The 13,704-nt window shown below is 35.9% G+C and overlaps 1 protein-coding gene across 1 annotated transcript in view; it reads right to left on the minus strand.

The window, feature by feature from the left end:
- Positions 1–2,171: 2,171 nt before the first annotated feature.
- The window catches only part of ATAD1 (ATPase family AAA domain containing 1), a 30,723-nt gene continuing 19,190 nt past the window's right edge, over positions 2,172–13,704 (minus strand). The window contains exons 7-11 of the mRNA XM_081104299.1: positions 11,636–11,725; positions 8,546–8,596; positions 5,934–6,067; positions 3,728–3,869; positions 2,172–2,549 (exon numbers count right to left, since the gene is read on the minus strand). Of these exons, the coding sequence (XP_080960425.1) occupies positions 3,749–3,869; positions 5,934–6,067; positions 8,546–8,596; positions 11,636–11,725 (396 nt within the window). The 3' untranslated portion in view covers positions 2,172–2,549; positions 3,728–3,748. The remainder of the gene's footprint in view (positions 2,550–3,727; positions 3,870–5,933; positions 6,068–8,545; positions 8,597–11,635; positions 11,726–13,704) is intronic.

A 13,704-nucleotide genomic window follows, 5' to 3' on the forward strand; every position in this document is an offset into this window, starting at 1 on the left:
AGCAACTCTTTCAGACCATAATTACAAGGCTGGTGGCCCTTACCCACGTCATTTCAAGAACTGCTCTAGATGGGTGTGACACAAGCACTAGTGATGTTTTCAGAAGTGACCGGATTTCTTAGGGACCTCTCCCCAGGATTTCATTGCCTGAGGATCCGAAATGAATTTTTTTTTTTTAACTTGCTCCCTTTTTCTCCAAGTGCCCGCAAGTTTTACCAGTGGGGTTGGAAGCAGTTGTGCTCGTCTGCAGTAACTCCCATACCTCCACTGACCTCAGCAATTGCTACTTCTGTATGCAAAAAGGATACCTGTTTCCACGGGTACTTTCAGGGGCCTCCAGGAAGGCTTGCATTTTGGTTCTCTTCCTCCTTGAGCCCCCAGCCTCCTTTCTGTCCTGAAGGCTTAATGAAAATGACTGCTGCTGGTCCTCACTACAATAAAACTGGTGTCACTTGTCCCCCTTCCCTTTCCCTCCCCAGATCCCTACTTGTTGGCTCCTAGTGACAATTAGTAGGACAAAGTAGGGCAGGAAATGTGTAAGTTCATGAAGATGTAAGTGATGCCAAGGGAGTATGCCAAACTGTACAGGGCAGTGTGAAAAAGTCCTGGAAAGGCATGTATAAACCATTCAGTCAGGTATTGGTAGACTTATAAATATTATCAACACTTGAATCAGGCCACAAGATTTCTTTCCAACCATATTCCTTGTAAGAAGAAACAACTCTTGGCTACTTGAGAACAGCAGAGTTCGTTTTTTCCTCATCTTCCTGCTTTCTATCACCTAACTTTTAGGTCAAGCACAGGTAGGTCATCAGGAAATGAGATGGTCACCAGGTCAATCAACAGTTCTTATATCTGAAGGTTTGAAGGAACAATATGCAACGATAGCTAGTGAGGCACACACCACTGTGTTCCCTTCAGTTCCAAGTTTTGCATGCCAGTAACTACTTCAGTATGCTTGCCTTGGGTTTTAAAACTGAGCTGCCATACTTCACAAATCTGTGTCCTTGGTGCCCACACCAGAATTCACATTCATTGCAATTGTATTTCAAAGCACAAAAGCTTACAACTAAAGTGTGCTCAAGCAGATTTATAACTAAATATTAGACAATCACAAAAACACTCCCAGTTCAGTGTTTCAGTAATGAGACCTTTATGAGCTATCTATAATAATAAAAGCATACTATGCTAATTAGACCTGATGGCCAAACAGCAGAACGACCACCCGGATGACCTTCTGGACAAAGCCCGGCACTGCGGCTGTGAGGGCTGAGCCCCTTGCACGAATTTCGTGCACTGGGCCTCTAGTTGAGTTATAATAGTGTAAATTTTACACCAGTGTTACTGAGGATATTTTGTTTTACTTTCATTGTTAAATGGTTTCTTGTAGCTTTGATCTCATTTGTATCTAGCTGCTATACATCTTAATACAATTTCATGAACATGCCTTAGAATTTTCACCTACACATGTAAGGAGAGCTTTAACTTGAGGGGAGGGAGGGAAAATGTAAAGGGGAATAAGAGGTACAAACTCCCAGTTATAAATAAATAAGTTATGGGGATGTAATGTATAGCACAAGGGAATACAGACTATTGCAATAACTGTACAGTGACAGATGGTTACTAGATTTGTCATGTGACTAATTCGTATATAAATGTTAAATAACTGTGTTGTACACCTGAAATTCATAATATTGCATCTCAACTATAATAAAAAAAGGCCTTTCCCAATGTTTATCATTTAGGGAAAAAGCGTTTTCTCAAGTCAGAAACTCTAAGCAAAATAATAATAGTTTCCTCAATTACTTTAAGGCATTAAGATGCTTCAAGGAGTCATAATTGCTGGGATTAGTGTATTTCTCTAACTTCATTTGATGATTAAAACTATGATAAATTTAATAACTACTACTGGATATTCTGAATTTAAGAGAAGATAAATAGAAAGGACCTGAGAAGGAATATATCACACCTTATTTTTTATCAATAAGTCATAAGATTAAAATTAATGATTACTGAAATTCTTACTAAAACACAAATAATGATTAGATACTAGTATAGAAGCTATAGAAGTGTGAATGCTGCACAGCAAGATAAAACCAGTCCGAGGGCAAGTTTTATAAACCAAAACCACCCAGAAAATTTTACATAACTAAAAAAGACCAAGCCATAAGTAGAGAAAAATCAATTAAGAGGGACCTCTTTATTACACATTTATAAAATAATAGTATAATTATTAAAAATGGAGACTATATTTTTTTGGTATCTTGTGTTTTGCATTCAATTTTTCAATCATCTTCACAATTTTTCAAAACTTGATTTTTGTTATCCAAAGTGTTATCCCAGAATCTATACCCCACCCACCAAAGCACAACTGAAGAACCAACTATTCAGCAGGTTCTAATGAGACTCAAAAAGTTACTCCAATAATGCACAAATAAAGACTGAAAGTTTTCAAAGAAATACAATAAAAACCAAAACATAAAGAGCATAATTTAATCTTCCTGATGATTCAGAAGGTTCCTCTGTCACAGTGTGCCACACTCCTCATGCTGTGTGTTTAAGCGCCGTAAGAGAATTCTAATTAGTGAAATTGTGGACAAAAAAATGTTTCGCTGACATTTTAGCACACACAGCCTCAAGTGACTATAGATACAATATGGGAATTTTGATGTGTGTATATTTGTACTAACTGGGGCACAATTTATAATATGCTAAAAAAAACTTTAAATTTCAGTTACAAAATGAGTATTTTTAAGTATATTTAGTAACAGCTACTTGTTTTAAATTATCATTTTATTTTTGATGACCAAATTATATTTGACCATAAATAAAGAACACATAACTATAAAATAACATTAAAAAATCATGGGTACAACAGAACTAGGCAACATCAGATGAAGAAAGGGGAAGTCACATACATGTGTTGTATGGCACTGAGGTTTTTCTAAGCTATTCTTTTGAATGTCTTTCAATCACCTTTACGTATATCAATTTATAAATGTCTCTGCTCAGTGTGCTTGTGGAAAGGTGAAATCGGTGTTGATCACGCAACTGCCTGAAAACCATTCAATGCTGATCTCTGAACAAGTATTATACGGTTATCCTGACAACCATAATAACTAAGCCACATCTAAGTATTCATATGTGGCTGACTCCAACTGTTGAACTTCAGAGAATGCTCAACTTTAAAAAAAGCTGAAACAAGTGACAACTGAAAATGGCTGAATCGCTGTACCTTCTAGACACAACCATCAATCTTAGTTTCGCTATATAGCATTTAGTACTTTTTGATTCAGTAGTTGGGGGTAAAAAAAAGTTTCTGTATTCAAACATATCTACAGAATGTCAATATAAAATGTGTGACTATATACATTCAATACACACACACGCTCACATATCTAGAAAGCAGCACTTAACCACATCTCCATTTCTCACTAATGACTCAATAACTCACCTGTCACTTTAAGACAAGCTTAGATGTAATAAGGCTGCAACATATGGCTAAAGAGGCCAAACACAAGCACCCACACACAGGCTTGGTTAAATTGTTCCTCCTCATGATTTTTGACAAGTGGCAATACCATTTATAGAACAACCATGTCTCAATAACTTAGAATTCAGAGTATAAAACCAGTGTCATTCAACTCCCGCACTGTGTAAGAACACCATTCCTTCCATTCTATTTCCACTAATGATAACAGGGCACACCCAACCAGGCTGCACTGACCTGCACAAATGACCTTTACTCTTAATCTAGACAAACATGTGTTAAAACATTCTGAAACGCTGCATCCTTCGACTTCTTCATCTTTTCAATCGCCCGATGCAGGTCCTGTTGTTGTACAGGCCGAATTTCATCTTCATCATGGCTAAAATGCAAATACAAAACCACCAGATATTAAAAAACTTTAGAATATACCTTCCTAAAGATTTTTACCATGATTAAAAAATAAGCTCTTTCCCAACCAAGACCCTAAAGACAACCACAATTAAAAGATTCATGTGAACTTTTTCAGGAACTATCTATGCATTACAAGTCTTAGACTGAGATTTTTAAAAAGCACTGACTGCTAAAAGGTAGAAAGCTAAAATGGCTGGCTATACATTATAGTTGTGGTAACTAAAATCAAATACTTCACACTAAGAATATGAGTACGGAATATTACCATATGGTGAAAATGTTCTATAAAGGTGTGCCAATTTGCCAAAGTGGAAATGTTAATTCCAATCAAGGAGTCAAACATATTCCCATCAAAATTGGAATTAAAAAGTAGCTTTCCTACAGATATAATTCATGTATATGTTTAGCTTTTGACACACTAAATTCTTTGCTATTAATAAAAACCAACTAATCAAGGTCCTCCCAACTTCAATAATAAGAAAAACACAATATATAATGTCTCCTTTGTAACTTACGGACACTTAGGAAAAACCATTTGGGAAAAAATTTTAAGATAATCCAAGTCTATTGGTCAGATTTTTCACATTGAAATATTAAAATTTTCACGGCTTTGAGGACAGCAGGGAAACTTTCATTATTAATGTAAATTTTATTTAAGCAAAATTTGTAAGTTATTTTCTTTTTCTCCTCTTAATCTTGTAAGAATAAAAAGCTGTGGCATGTAGATTGGCTGCAGAGGTCAAAAGTATTTCCAACTTTAGCGCTAGAGCAGCTGGAGCAATAAATAAATGGGAGTTGCTCTCTGCATGATAGGGATCAAGGGAACACTGAAGAAAGGTCCAGGACTAGTGCATACCTAGCTAGGGTTAACAGGATAGCTTTCATGCAAACCTTTCTATACCAAGAGCAGCTTTTTCTTCCATGGCAATGCACTACAATTAAACACAATACAAGAGGTAAATCCAGGTCACTTGGAGTGAAAGCCGCAGGGGCATGAAGAAAAAAGACAGAAACAGAGGGTAAGAGCTGGAGAACTCATTCAACACAAGCCCCAAAGTCCACTAGCTTGCCAGAGTCATAGAAATTCTTCGTTAAGAAGAGGTTGATACTTGGCCCTGGCCAGTTTGGCTCAGTGGGTAGAGCATCGGCCTGTGGACTGAAGGGTCCCAGGTTCCATTCCAGTCAAGGACACGTACCTGAGTTGCAGGCTCAATCCCTGGCCCTGGTCAGGGCATGTGTGGGAGGCAGCCAACTGATGTCTCTCTCTCTCACATCGATGTTTCTCTCTCTCTGTCTCTTCCCCTCCCTTCCACTCTCTCTAAAAGTCAATGGAAAGATATCCTTGGGTGAGGATTGAAAAAGAAGGAGTTTGATACTTTGAACAGGGGTTTAGAATGCAGAGTTATACTGGCTCAGGGCAAGTAGCCTTTTGGAAAACTTCCCAAGGACATAGTTCATCAGAGCTGAGCTTCCAGTTCAGCAGTATCTGTGCTGGAATAAGGTTGGTACAAAACTGGTTTCTCAAGCTCATACTTTGAAAGTAGTTTCAAGTGCAATTTGCTGCAATGACAAATGGTTTATTTGTTTAGTAAATATATTATTAAGAAGTTGAAATCCCATTTATATGTAAAATTTCTAGAACACAAGGTACTATTATCATAGAAAATGAAATTTAGGAATTTAAGATACAAAGCAATCCAGGAACACTAGAGGACCCGGTTTTCTTAGTGAAGATGGGCAAACCTAAGTTTCTGTCAGCTTTCTGTGACCAGACCATGGATTTTCAGTATAAATTTAGCTTTTTATTGCTACCTCTTCTTTTTAGACCCTCCTCAAAACACACCTCCCCCACAATCATCTTCAGAACTCACCTTTAAAAAAAGACAATAAATACAGTTGGGGAGATTGTTAATTCCAATTTACCTTTTATTCCATATGCAGAGTTCATATTACAAAGCAAAATAAGAGAAACTAACCTAAAAGCTCTAAAAGGATTTGGTAAATATTAGAGATCAACTCTATACACACATACCTTTCCTCTGATGTAGAATTGACATATTCCCTGACACAGAGGAGGGCAGCATCTCTGCACATCTCTTTCAGGTCACTTCCTGAAAACCCATCAGTTTCCTGGGCAACTTCTAGCAGGTCCACATGCCTGTCCACCTTAGACAAATAGGTATAAAACACACTTAAAAAACAAACATAAAATATACTGCAAAAGATATATCCAAACACTCATCTTAGAAATAAAGAATGGTAAGCCCTAACCGGTTTGGCTCAGTGGATAGAGCGTCGGCCTATGGACTCAAGGGTCCCAGGTTCGATTCCGGTCAAGGGCATGTACCTTGGTTGTGGGTACATCCCCAAGGGGGAGTGTGCAGGAGGCGGCTGGTTGATGTTTCTCTCTCATCGATGTTTCTATCTATCTCTCTCCCTTCCTCTCTGTAAAAAAATCAATAAAATATATGGGGAAAAATGTTTTTTTAAAAAAAGGATGGTAAGCATATTGGAATAGCATGGAAAGAGAATCATTTAAAAAGTATTTTCAGTTTTAACTATAAAAGCTTAAAATTTGAAATCTAATTTTCATTAAGTGTCATTATGACCAATAAGTCTCAGTAGATATATCATGCTGTGATAGTGAAAAAAACATTCAAACAATGTTGGAATCCCTTCAGTAGTTCTTAGAAGGGTCCCAAGTTAATACTTTTCTATAGTCAACATATTTAGCAAACAGCCTACATTATTTAAGTCCCAAGTCCATTACAAAAAATATATTCCATTGAAACACTGTCATATCTTTTGGTATTCTATTACCTCACCATTAATTCAACACTTATAGTCTTTGCTCTTCAACATAAGTTTATATAGTCAAACCAATTAAGTGACTGTATTGGCACATAATAGACTTGGGTTAATATAATCATACCAAATGTATACATAGATGAAGAGGGGGAAAAAAAGCAAGAAAAGTTATAATAATTACCATCTATTAAATGATTATGTGTCATTCACTTTACATGTATTATTCTCATTTAATCCTGTCAGGTAAATATTCTCATATTCATTTTCAGAGAATAGTGAGACCTGGAAAGGTTAAATAAATTGCCCAAGGTCACACCATTGCCAAAGCCAGATTTGAACACAATGTAGCAGAGATCCAGCTATATTTTCCCCCCACATAGCTAACCATTTGTCTTAACGTTTACTTTTCCCCACTGATTTGAAATGCTACATTTACTAGTTACTAAATTCCCACTTGTTTTTGTGGAAGACCCAAGGTTAACATATTGCGCACCAGTGGTTTTATTACTAGCTTTACCCAGTGGCCAGATAAGTTTCTATTGAACGAGTACAAAAAACGTTTTACAAAGTATCATACTTTTAAAAAGATACTAGCTTGTAAGAACATGTAATAAGTAACTTCAAAATCAATGGGTATTTAATTTTAAGGCGTGCCTTTAACATTTATGTAGAACACTGTGTAATATGAAAACACGAGAATGCTCATGATCCGCTCGCAATGTGTTAAGAAGATCAAATGACACAAGGCGAGAGACTTTACAGGGCATGGGGCCTATTGTCAGCCCTGCAACTGTGGCCTCGCATGACGGTGTTCCAATTCCTAACGGTGGGGGTTAAAGAGCAATCATACATATTCTCTGATTTTAAAGAAAGTGAACTAGAAGGTAGGTGGGAGGCAAACAGTAATGACAAGCAAAGAAAAATAGTAAGCATACAGATAAATCTATATAGATTTTACTACATAAACTAATAATTTGGGGTAAAGAACCACGTAGAACTAATATGCTAGCCAATAAGAAAATGTAATACACAAGGGACACCTACGTTAAGGCATTTTAAAGTCTTAAAATTATAGTACTGAAAAGAGGGCACACTGATTAACTTGTACTTTAAGTATACATGTAAAAAAAAATTTAAGGGTGCCACTAAAAGAGAATGTGTCACTTCTAAAGCAGCAGAGGAAAGGGGAAAAGAGGAATAAAGAATATAAAGGCAACACTAAAGAGCACAGGGTGGGGTGTGGTACGTGGAGGGAAAGCAAAGAAAAAGCATGATACATGGAAAGAAAGAATGAATCTAAATTTATGAGTAATCATAATACAAACAGACTAAACCAGACTGGCAAAAGACAAGATTAGACTGCACAAAAAAAGAAAAAAAAAAGTGTAGCCTAGTGTGGCTCAGTGGTTGAGCACTGACCCATGAACCAGGAGGTCACGGTTCAATTCCAGGTCAGGGCAAGTGCCCAGAATGCAGGCTAGATTCCCACTGGGGGGGCATGTAAGAGATGGCCGATCAATAATTCTCTCTCATCACTGATGTTTCTATCCCTATCTACCTCTCCCTCTCTCCAAAAAAATATATACATATATATATATTTTTTAAATACATTACAATTAAATAAAAAATAAAACCCCCATATTTCTGTACATAGATAAACATATCTTGTATACTTGGAAAACAGTGAGTTACATGATCAGCCAAGAGTTTTATATAGTAATTTATGTCAAATTCAAAGCTACACTATTCTCAGCTTTCTTTTTCATTTCTCTCTAAAATGATGTAAGGACATAAACGTATTTATAGGATAGGGAAAAATTGTAATTTTTTACTTACATTTTCATTTTTCAAAATGAGTTTCAGGATTGCTTCTCTTTGTTTTAGAGCCTAAAACAGGATAATTTCCAGTTAGCTTTAAAAAAAGGGGGGGGAGGGGATCAACTAGTTTTCCTAATATGACTTTCTTCCCTGTAAATTACCTGACAATCCCTATAGGAAATGACAGAAACTCTGACAGAGGTCATGGAAACTACTGACTAAAACAAGGTCTTGGTTGTCCTACTCAACTATATCTTCTTATTCTGAATCCCCAATGCCTAGCACAATGTCTGGCAGAAAACACGCCCTTAAACATTTCTTGAGTAGACGACCTATGACTACCAATGACTTTCCTCTATTACTCTGTAAATCTCCTTTTCTTCATTTAGAAAACTTCTGAAAACACCACTGCCATAAAATTTTTACCAGTAATTGGAGAGATGGCAAAACCCCTTCAGTTCCTCCATTTCAACATATAACTTCCATGTTCACTAATTTACATGAGTGAATTTTATTTAGTGCTGATAGCACATTTGTTCATATGCCTGCATGCTCCCCGCAATGATGCATCTTACTATTACACCAGAGAACAGAAGCTGGTATAAAATGCCTTACATATAGAAAGTATGAATGCTTTTAAGAATCATTATGGCTGAACTCATCCCTATTTCCATAACCACTGAAAAAAATCAGACCTGATGACAAATATAAAATCAAATGACCCGAAAAACACAACAAACCCTGCTGTTTCTGTAATTCAAGGATGTTACGTATGAGGGTTAATTTGGTGTGTCAGGTGATCTCCAAAAACTACTTTTTTATTTTAAAATAAACATTTAACTTGGAGAGGAGTTTTAAGGTAAGGTTAATCATACACTTTGATGTCATAGTTATGCAATTAAAAAAATTTTACCCTATTCTCTCTAAACAGAATGAAAAGAGGGTTATAAAATCCCAGTTTCTACATTAACAGTCTTTGAATTTATAACAAATTTGTAAATCTATTACAATTCATTTTGTTAACTCACAAAATTAATATATTAAACGTATAACTTTATCCCTGGTCAGTATGGCTCAGTTGGTTGGAGCATTATCCTGTGCATCTGAAGGTCTCAGATTCGAACCCCAGGCAGGGTGCCTACAGAAGGCAACCGAACGATGTTTCTTTCTCTCTCTCTAGCTCTCTCTCTCTCTCTCTCTCTCTCTCCCCCGCCCCCCCCCCCCCCATTCTAAGCTCAATAAAAAATACAAAATCTTGGGGGGAAAAACGAATATAACTTTAGTAGAGTCTACTTCCCATGCTATGTATCCTATGTTCTATTCTACTGTATTCTACTTTGTTTTCTATTGGACTACAAGCAGAAATTCTATCAACATAATCTTTGTCTTCAAACCACTGAGGTAGACTAATTTTCCATAAAATTGTTTGGATGTCCAACTAACAAAATAAAACAGAAATTCTTCTGTGTGGCATACAAAGTTCATCAAACCTGGCAGCAGTCTCATGATCTATTTTCCTTGATGCTCTAACAGAAGTACCCCAGAAGTCACAACTTCCACACAGAAATTTCTTGCCTTTGTTCATTTGGGCAGGAAAGCCTTCTCTTACCTCACAATTTCCTACCACCCTTCAATGCCCAGCTGGATTCTGTACATTTTAATTCTTTATTAATTTTTTTTTAGAGAGAGAGGGAGAAAGAAACATTGCATTGTTGTTCCACTTATTAAGGCACTCATTGGTTACTTCTTGTATGTGCCCTGACGGAGGATCCAAATCACAACCATGGCATATCGGGACGATGCTCTAACCCAGTGGTCGCCAACCTTTCAGACCTCACGGACCACCAGTTGGCGACCGCTGCCTAACCAAATGAGCTACTGGCCAGGGCTAAGTCTGTACATTTCATCAACTCCCCAGAGAGAATTATTAGTATTCTTCATCATCTCAGGTTCTCACAGTTCTTAAACATACCTGTGTACAGTACACTTTGCATTATTTATTTACATGTCTGACTATACTGCAACACAGAGTTCTTTGAGGACAGGGGCTATGTTCCATTCACCAGAGTCTTGCGGGGGTTTGACACACATTAATGCCCAATGAATACTGGTCATACAAAATAAATTGTACAGTCTCCTATATCAGGTTAAAAAAATTCTCTTCACTGACTTATCAGGTAAATTTCCTAAGAGAGTTGATAAATATATGCATACTCTCAGAGGAACCAGAGGTTGTAGCTACAGCAAATCAGAGTAAATTTTTAGAGGCTACAACCATCAATCTTTAGAAAACAGGTTTACTGCCACAAACTGATCTGGTAAGTTCAGCATGTTAAGTGGGACAAAGAACTTTTAGCCAGAGATTGTAAGTGAATTATTATTTACTTCAAAATTTGAAAGGAACAACCTAAAAGTTCCTCTACATAGCTGTACATGTAACATGCTGATTGTATAGTACAGATCTTCTTTTACTAACAGGTTTTTTTTTCTTTGATCTAAAGTCAGAGAAAATTCAGGGTCTGAGTATTCTGTGCAAAAATCAGAGTATCAATAAATTATTATTATCTACTGGAGGGTACTTCTTAACAAAAGAATGCTGGAAAGCATATAGTGCTGTTTCAACACATTCCCATTAAGTTAAAGTCTAATATCTTAACTACTGGTTAACCATTAATCCTGTCAAAGGAAAGCATTTATTACAGCTGCTAATAATTAATCAAATAAATCCCGGCTGTTATCCTGGCAGGACTTCTGAACAGAACAGTTCTTTAACCCTAACCCCTATCCTAAAACTACAATTTAGATTCCCGTATGTATCTTCCATAAATAACTTGCAACAGTCTAAAGAAAACCACTAAAGTATCTAGGCAAACTTAAGGTAATTACATACATTGAGGAGAAGCAAATCATATGGAACTTAGGAAAGAAAGAAGAAAAAAGCAAGAGTAGAAAGAACAAAGAAACAATTGTGTGGACTTTTGCCCTGCTCCTCCCCTGCCTGTCATAAATAAGTGCTTTTTAAAAAATCAATCCTTTCTTGAAATCACAGGTAAAGACCTTTAGAAAGTGAGTATTTAACTGTTCATAACAGCAATCAAAACCACCTACTGGCTGGTTGATATGAAATCTTGTAGGCATTCTTCTCATTATAGCTGAGTCAAGATCCTGAGGACGATTAGTCGCTCCCATCACTATGACCTAAATATATAAAGAAAGCAAAGGTATTAAATCCACCAATAATATTGCTTTTAAGTTGTTATTAAAGGGGCTTAGAAAATATAGAAAATTAAGTGGCATTTAAACTAAGTCTTCTATAAGAAATCTGACATTAATCCAGTATGTATTACTCAAATATTTATACATACAAATTGAAGTTAATCCTAATAATGATAGCAATCCTAGTAAGATGTTTTTTTTAAAAAAAATTACTGTTTAAAAAAAAGCCCTAATCAGTTTGGCTCAGTGGATAGAGCGACGGCCTTCAGACTGAAGGGTTCCAGGTTCGATTCTGGTCAAGGGCATGTACCTTGGTTGCGGGCACATCCCCAGTAGGGGGCGTGCAGGAGGCAGCTGATCGATGTTTCTCTCTCATCAATGTTTCTAACTCTCTATCCCTCTCCCTTCCTCTCTGTAAAAAAATCAATAAAATATATTAAAATATATATATATATATATATATATATTTTATTGATTTTTTTACAGAGAGGGAGAGGGGGATTAGAGAGTAAATAAAATATATTAAAATATATATATATATATATATTTTTTTTTTTATTGATTTTTTACAGAGAGGGAGAGGGGGATTAGAGAGTTAGAAATATCAATGAGAGAGAAACATCGATCAGCTGCCTTCTGCACGCCCCCTACTGGGGATGTGCCCGCAACCAAGGCACATGCCCTTGACCGGAATCGAACCCGGGACCCTTTAGTCTGCAGGCCGACGCTCTATCCACTGAGCCAAACCAGTCAGGGCAATAAAATATATTTTTAAAAAATTACTGTATTTTACAAAATATGGTTACTCAATTGCTACATGTTGAATAACTAAAAGCCATTTATGTTATAGCTTGGGAGTATATGTGGGATATTAATAATATTAAGGAAAGAATCGTTTCCCCTAAGTCTAAGGATACTGGTAAAAGTAATAGATATGTACATTTTCCTCTACATTTCACATCATTATCTCATGGCATGTATCAGCACTACAGGTGACATCTTTTCAATGCTAGTAATACCTCAAGCAACTCAACCTTAAACAAGGGCAACAGAATAAAAGTAAACATCAAAATTCTGGGTAGAATTTTTTTTAAAATGCCGGTGACCCTGCCAACCTCTGGGTCAATATCATTAATTTATAAAGGATGTAGAGATGAAAAATCAACATGAATAAAGACAAAGATATATAAAAGTTAATTTCTGAAGGGCTTCAATATTACCATTACTGTTGATATTTCTGTATAACCTAATAACAGCACACATTAGCTATCCAAAATGAAATTTATTGGTATTTTAATGGAAAGTTTTATTTAATATTATTTTATTTCAGCCTAAGAAGTTTTAGATTTCTGAAATAATTACAAGTCTAACTCCAGAACATGTTGAAAAATCCATCAAATCTTATATTCTACATTCAAGGATATTTAAGAGCCAAATTACTTTGAATTAGCTGTGAGAGGTTGCCACCTAGAGGGAAAAAAGTACAAATACAAATTTGAGAAATGCTGGTTATTAATGCTCTTATTTTGTGGTTTGTTTGTTTTCCTGACTATCTACAATTCTATAAATTAATAAGAAAGGAAAATTTCTTACTACATTTAAAACAAAAAAAAAAGTCTTAGAGTGATCAAATGAACTAATTGCATAAGATAAAGGATGAATATAAGAAAGCACATTTTAAGATAGAGTATTAAGTGTTAAAAGAGAGATATGAAACAAAAAAACCCATGTAAGATGGAATGATAAAAATTAGGATCAAGAAATCCAAATAAATCTAACATAACATGGACTAAAGAATACTGATAAGATAATAATAAATATTCATGATGAAAAAGCAAGAGTGAATGAAACCAGTTGCAGTTTCACTTCAAGCAGCAAATTTTTTTAATATATTTTTTTATTGATTTTTTACAGAGGGGAAGTGAGAGGGATAGAGAGTTAGAAACATCGATGAGAGAGAA

Source organism: Myotis nattereri (genome assembly GCF_964212035.1).
Source record: "Myotis nattereri genome assembly, chromosome: 13".
Classification (NCBI taxonomy): Eukaryota; Metazoa; Chordata; class Mammalia; order Chiroptera; family Vespertilionidae; genus Myotis; species Myotis nattereri.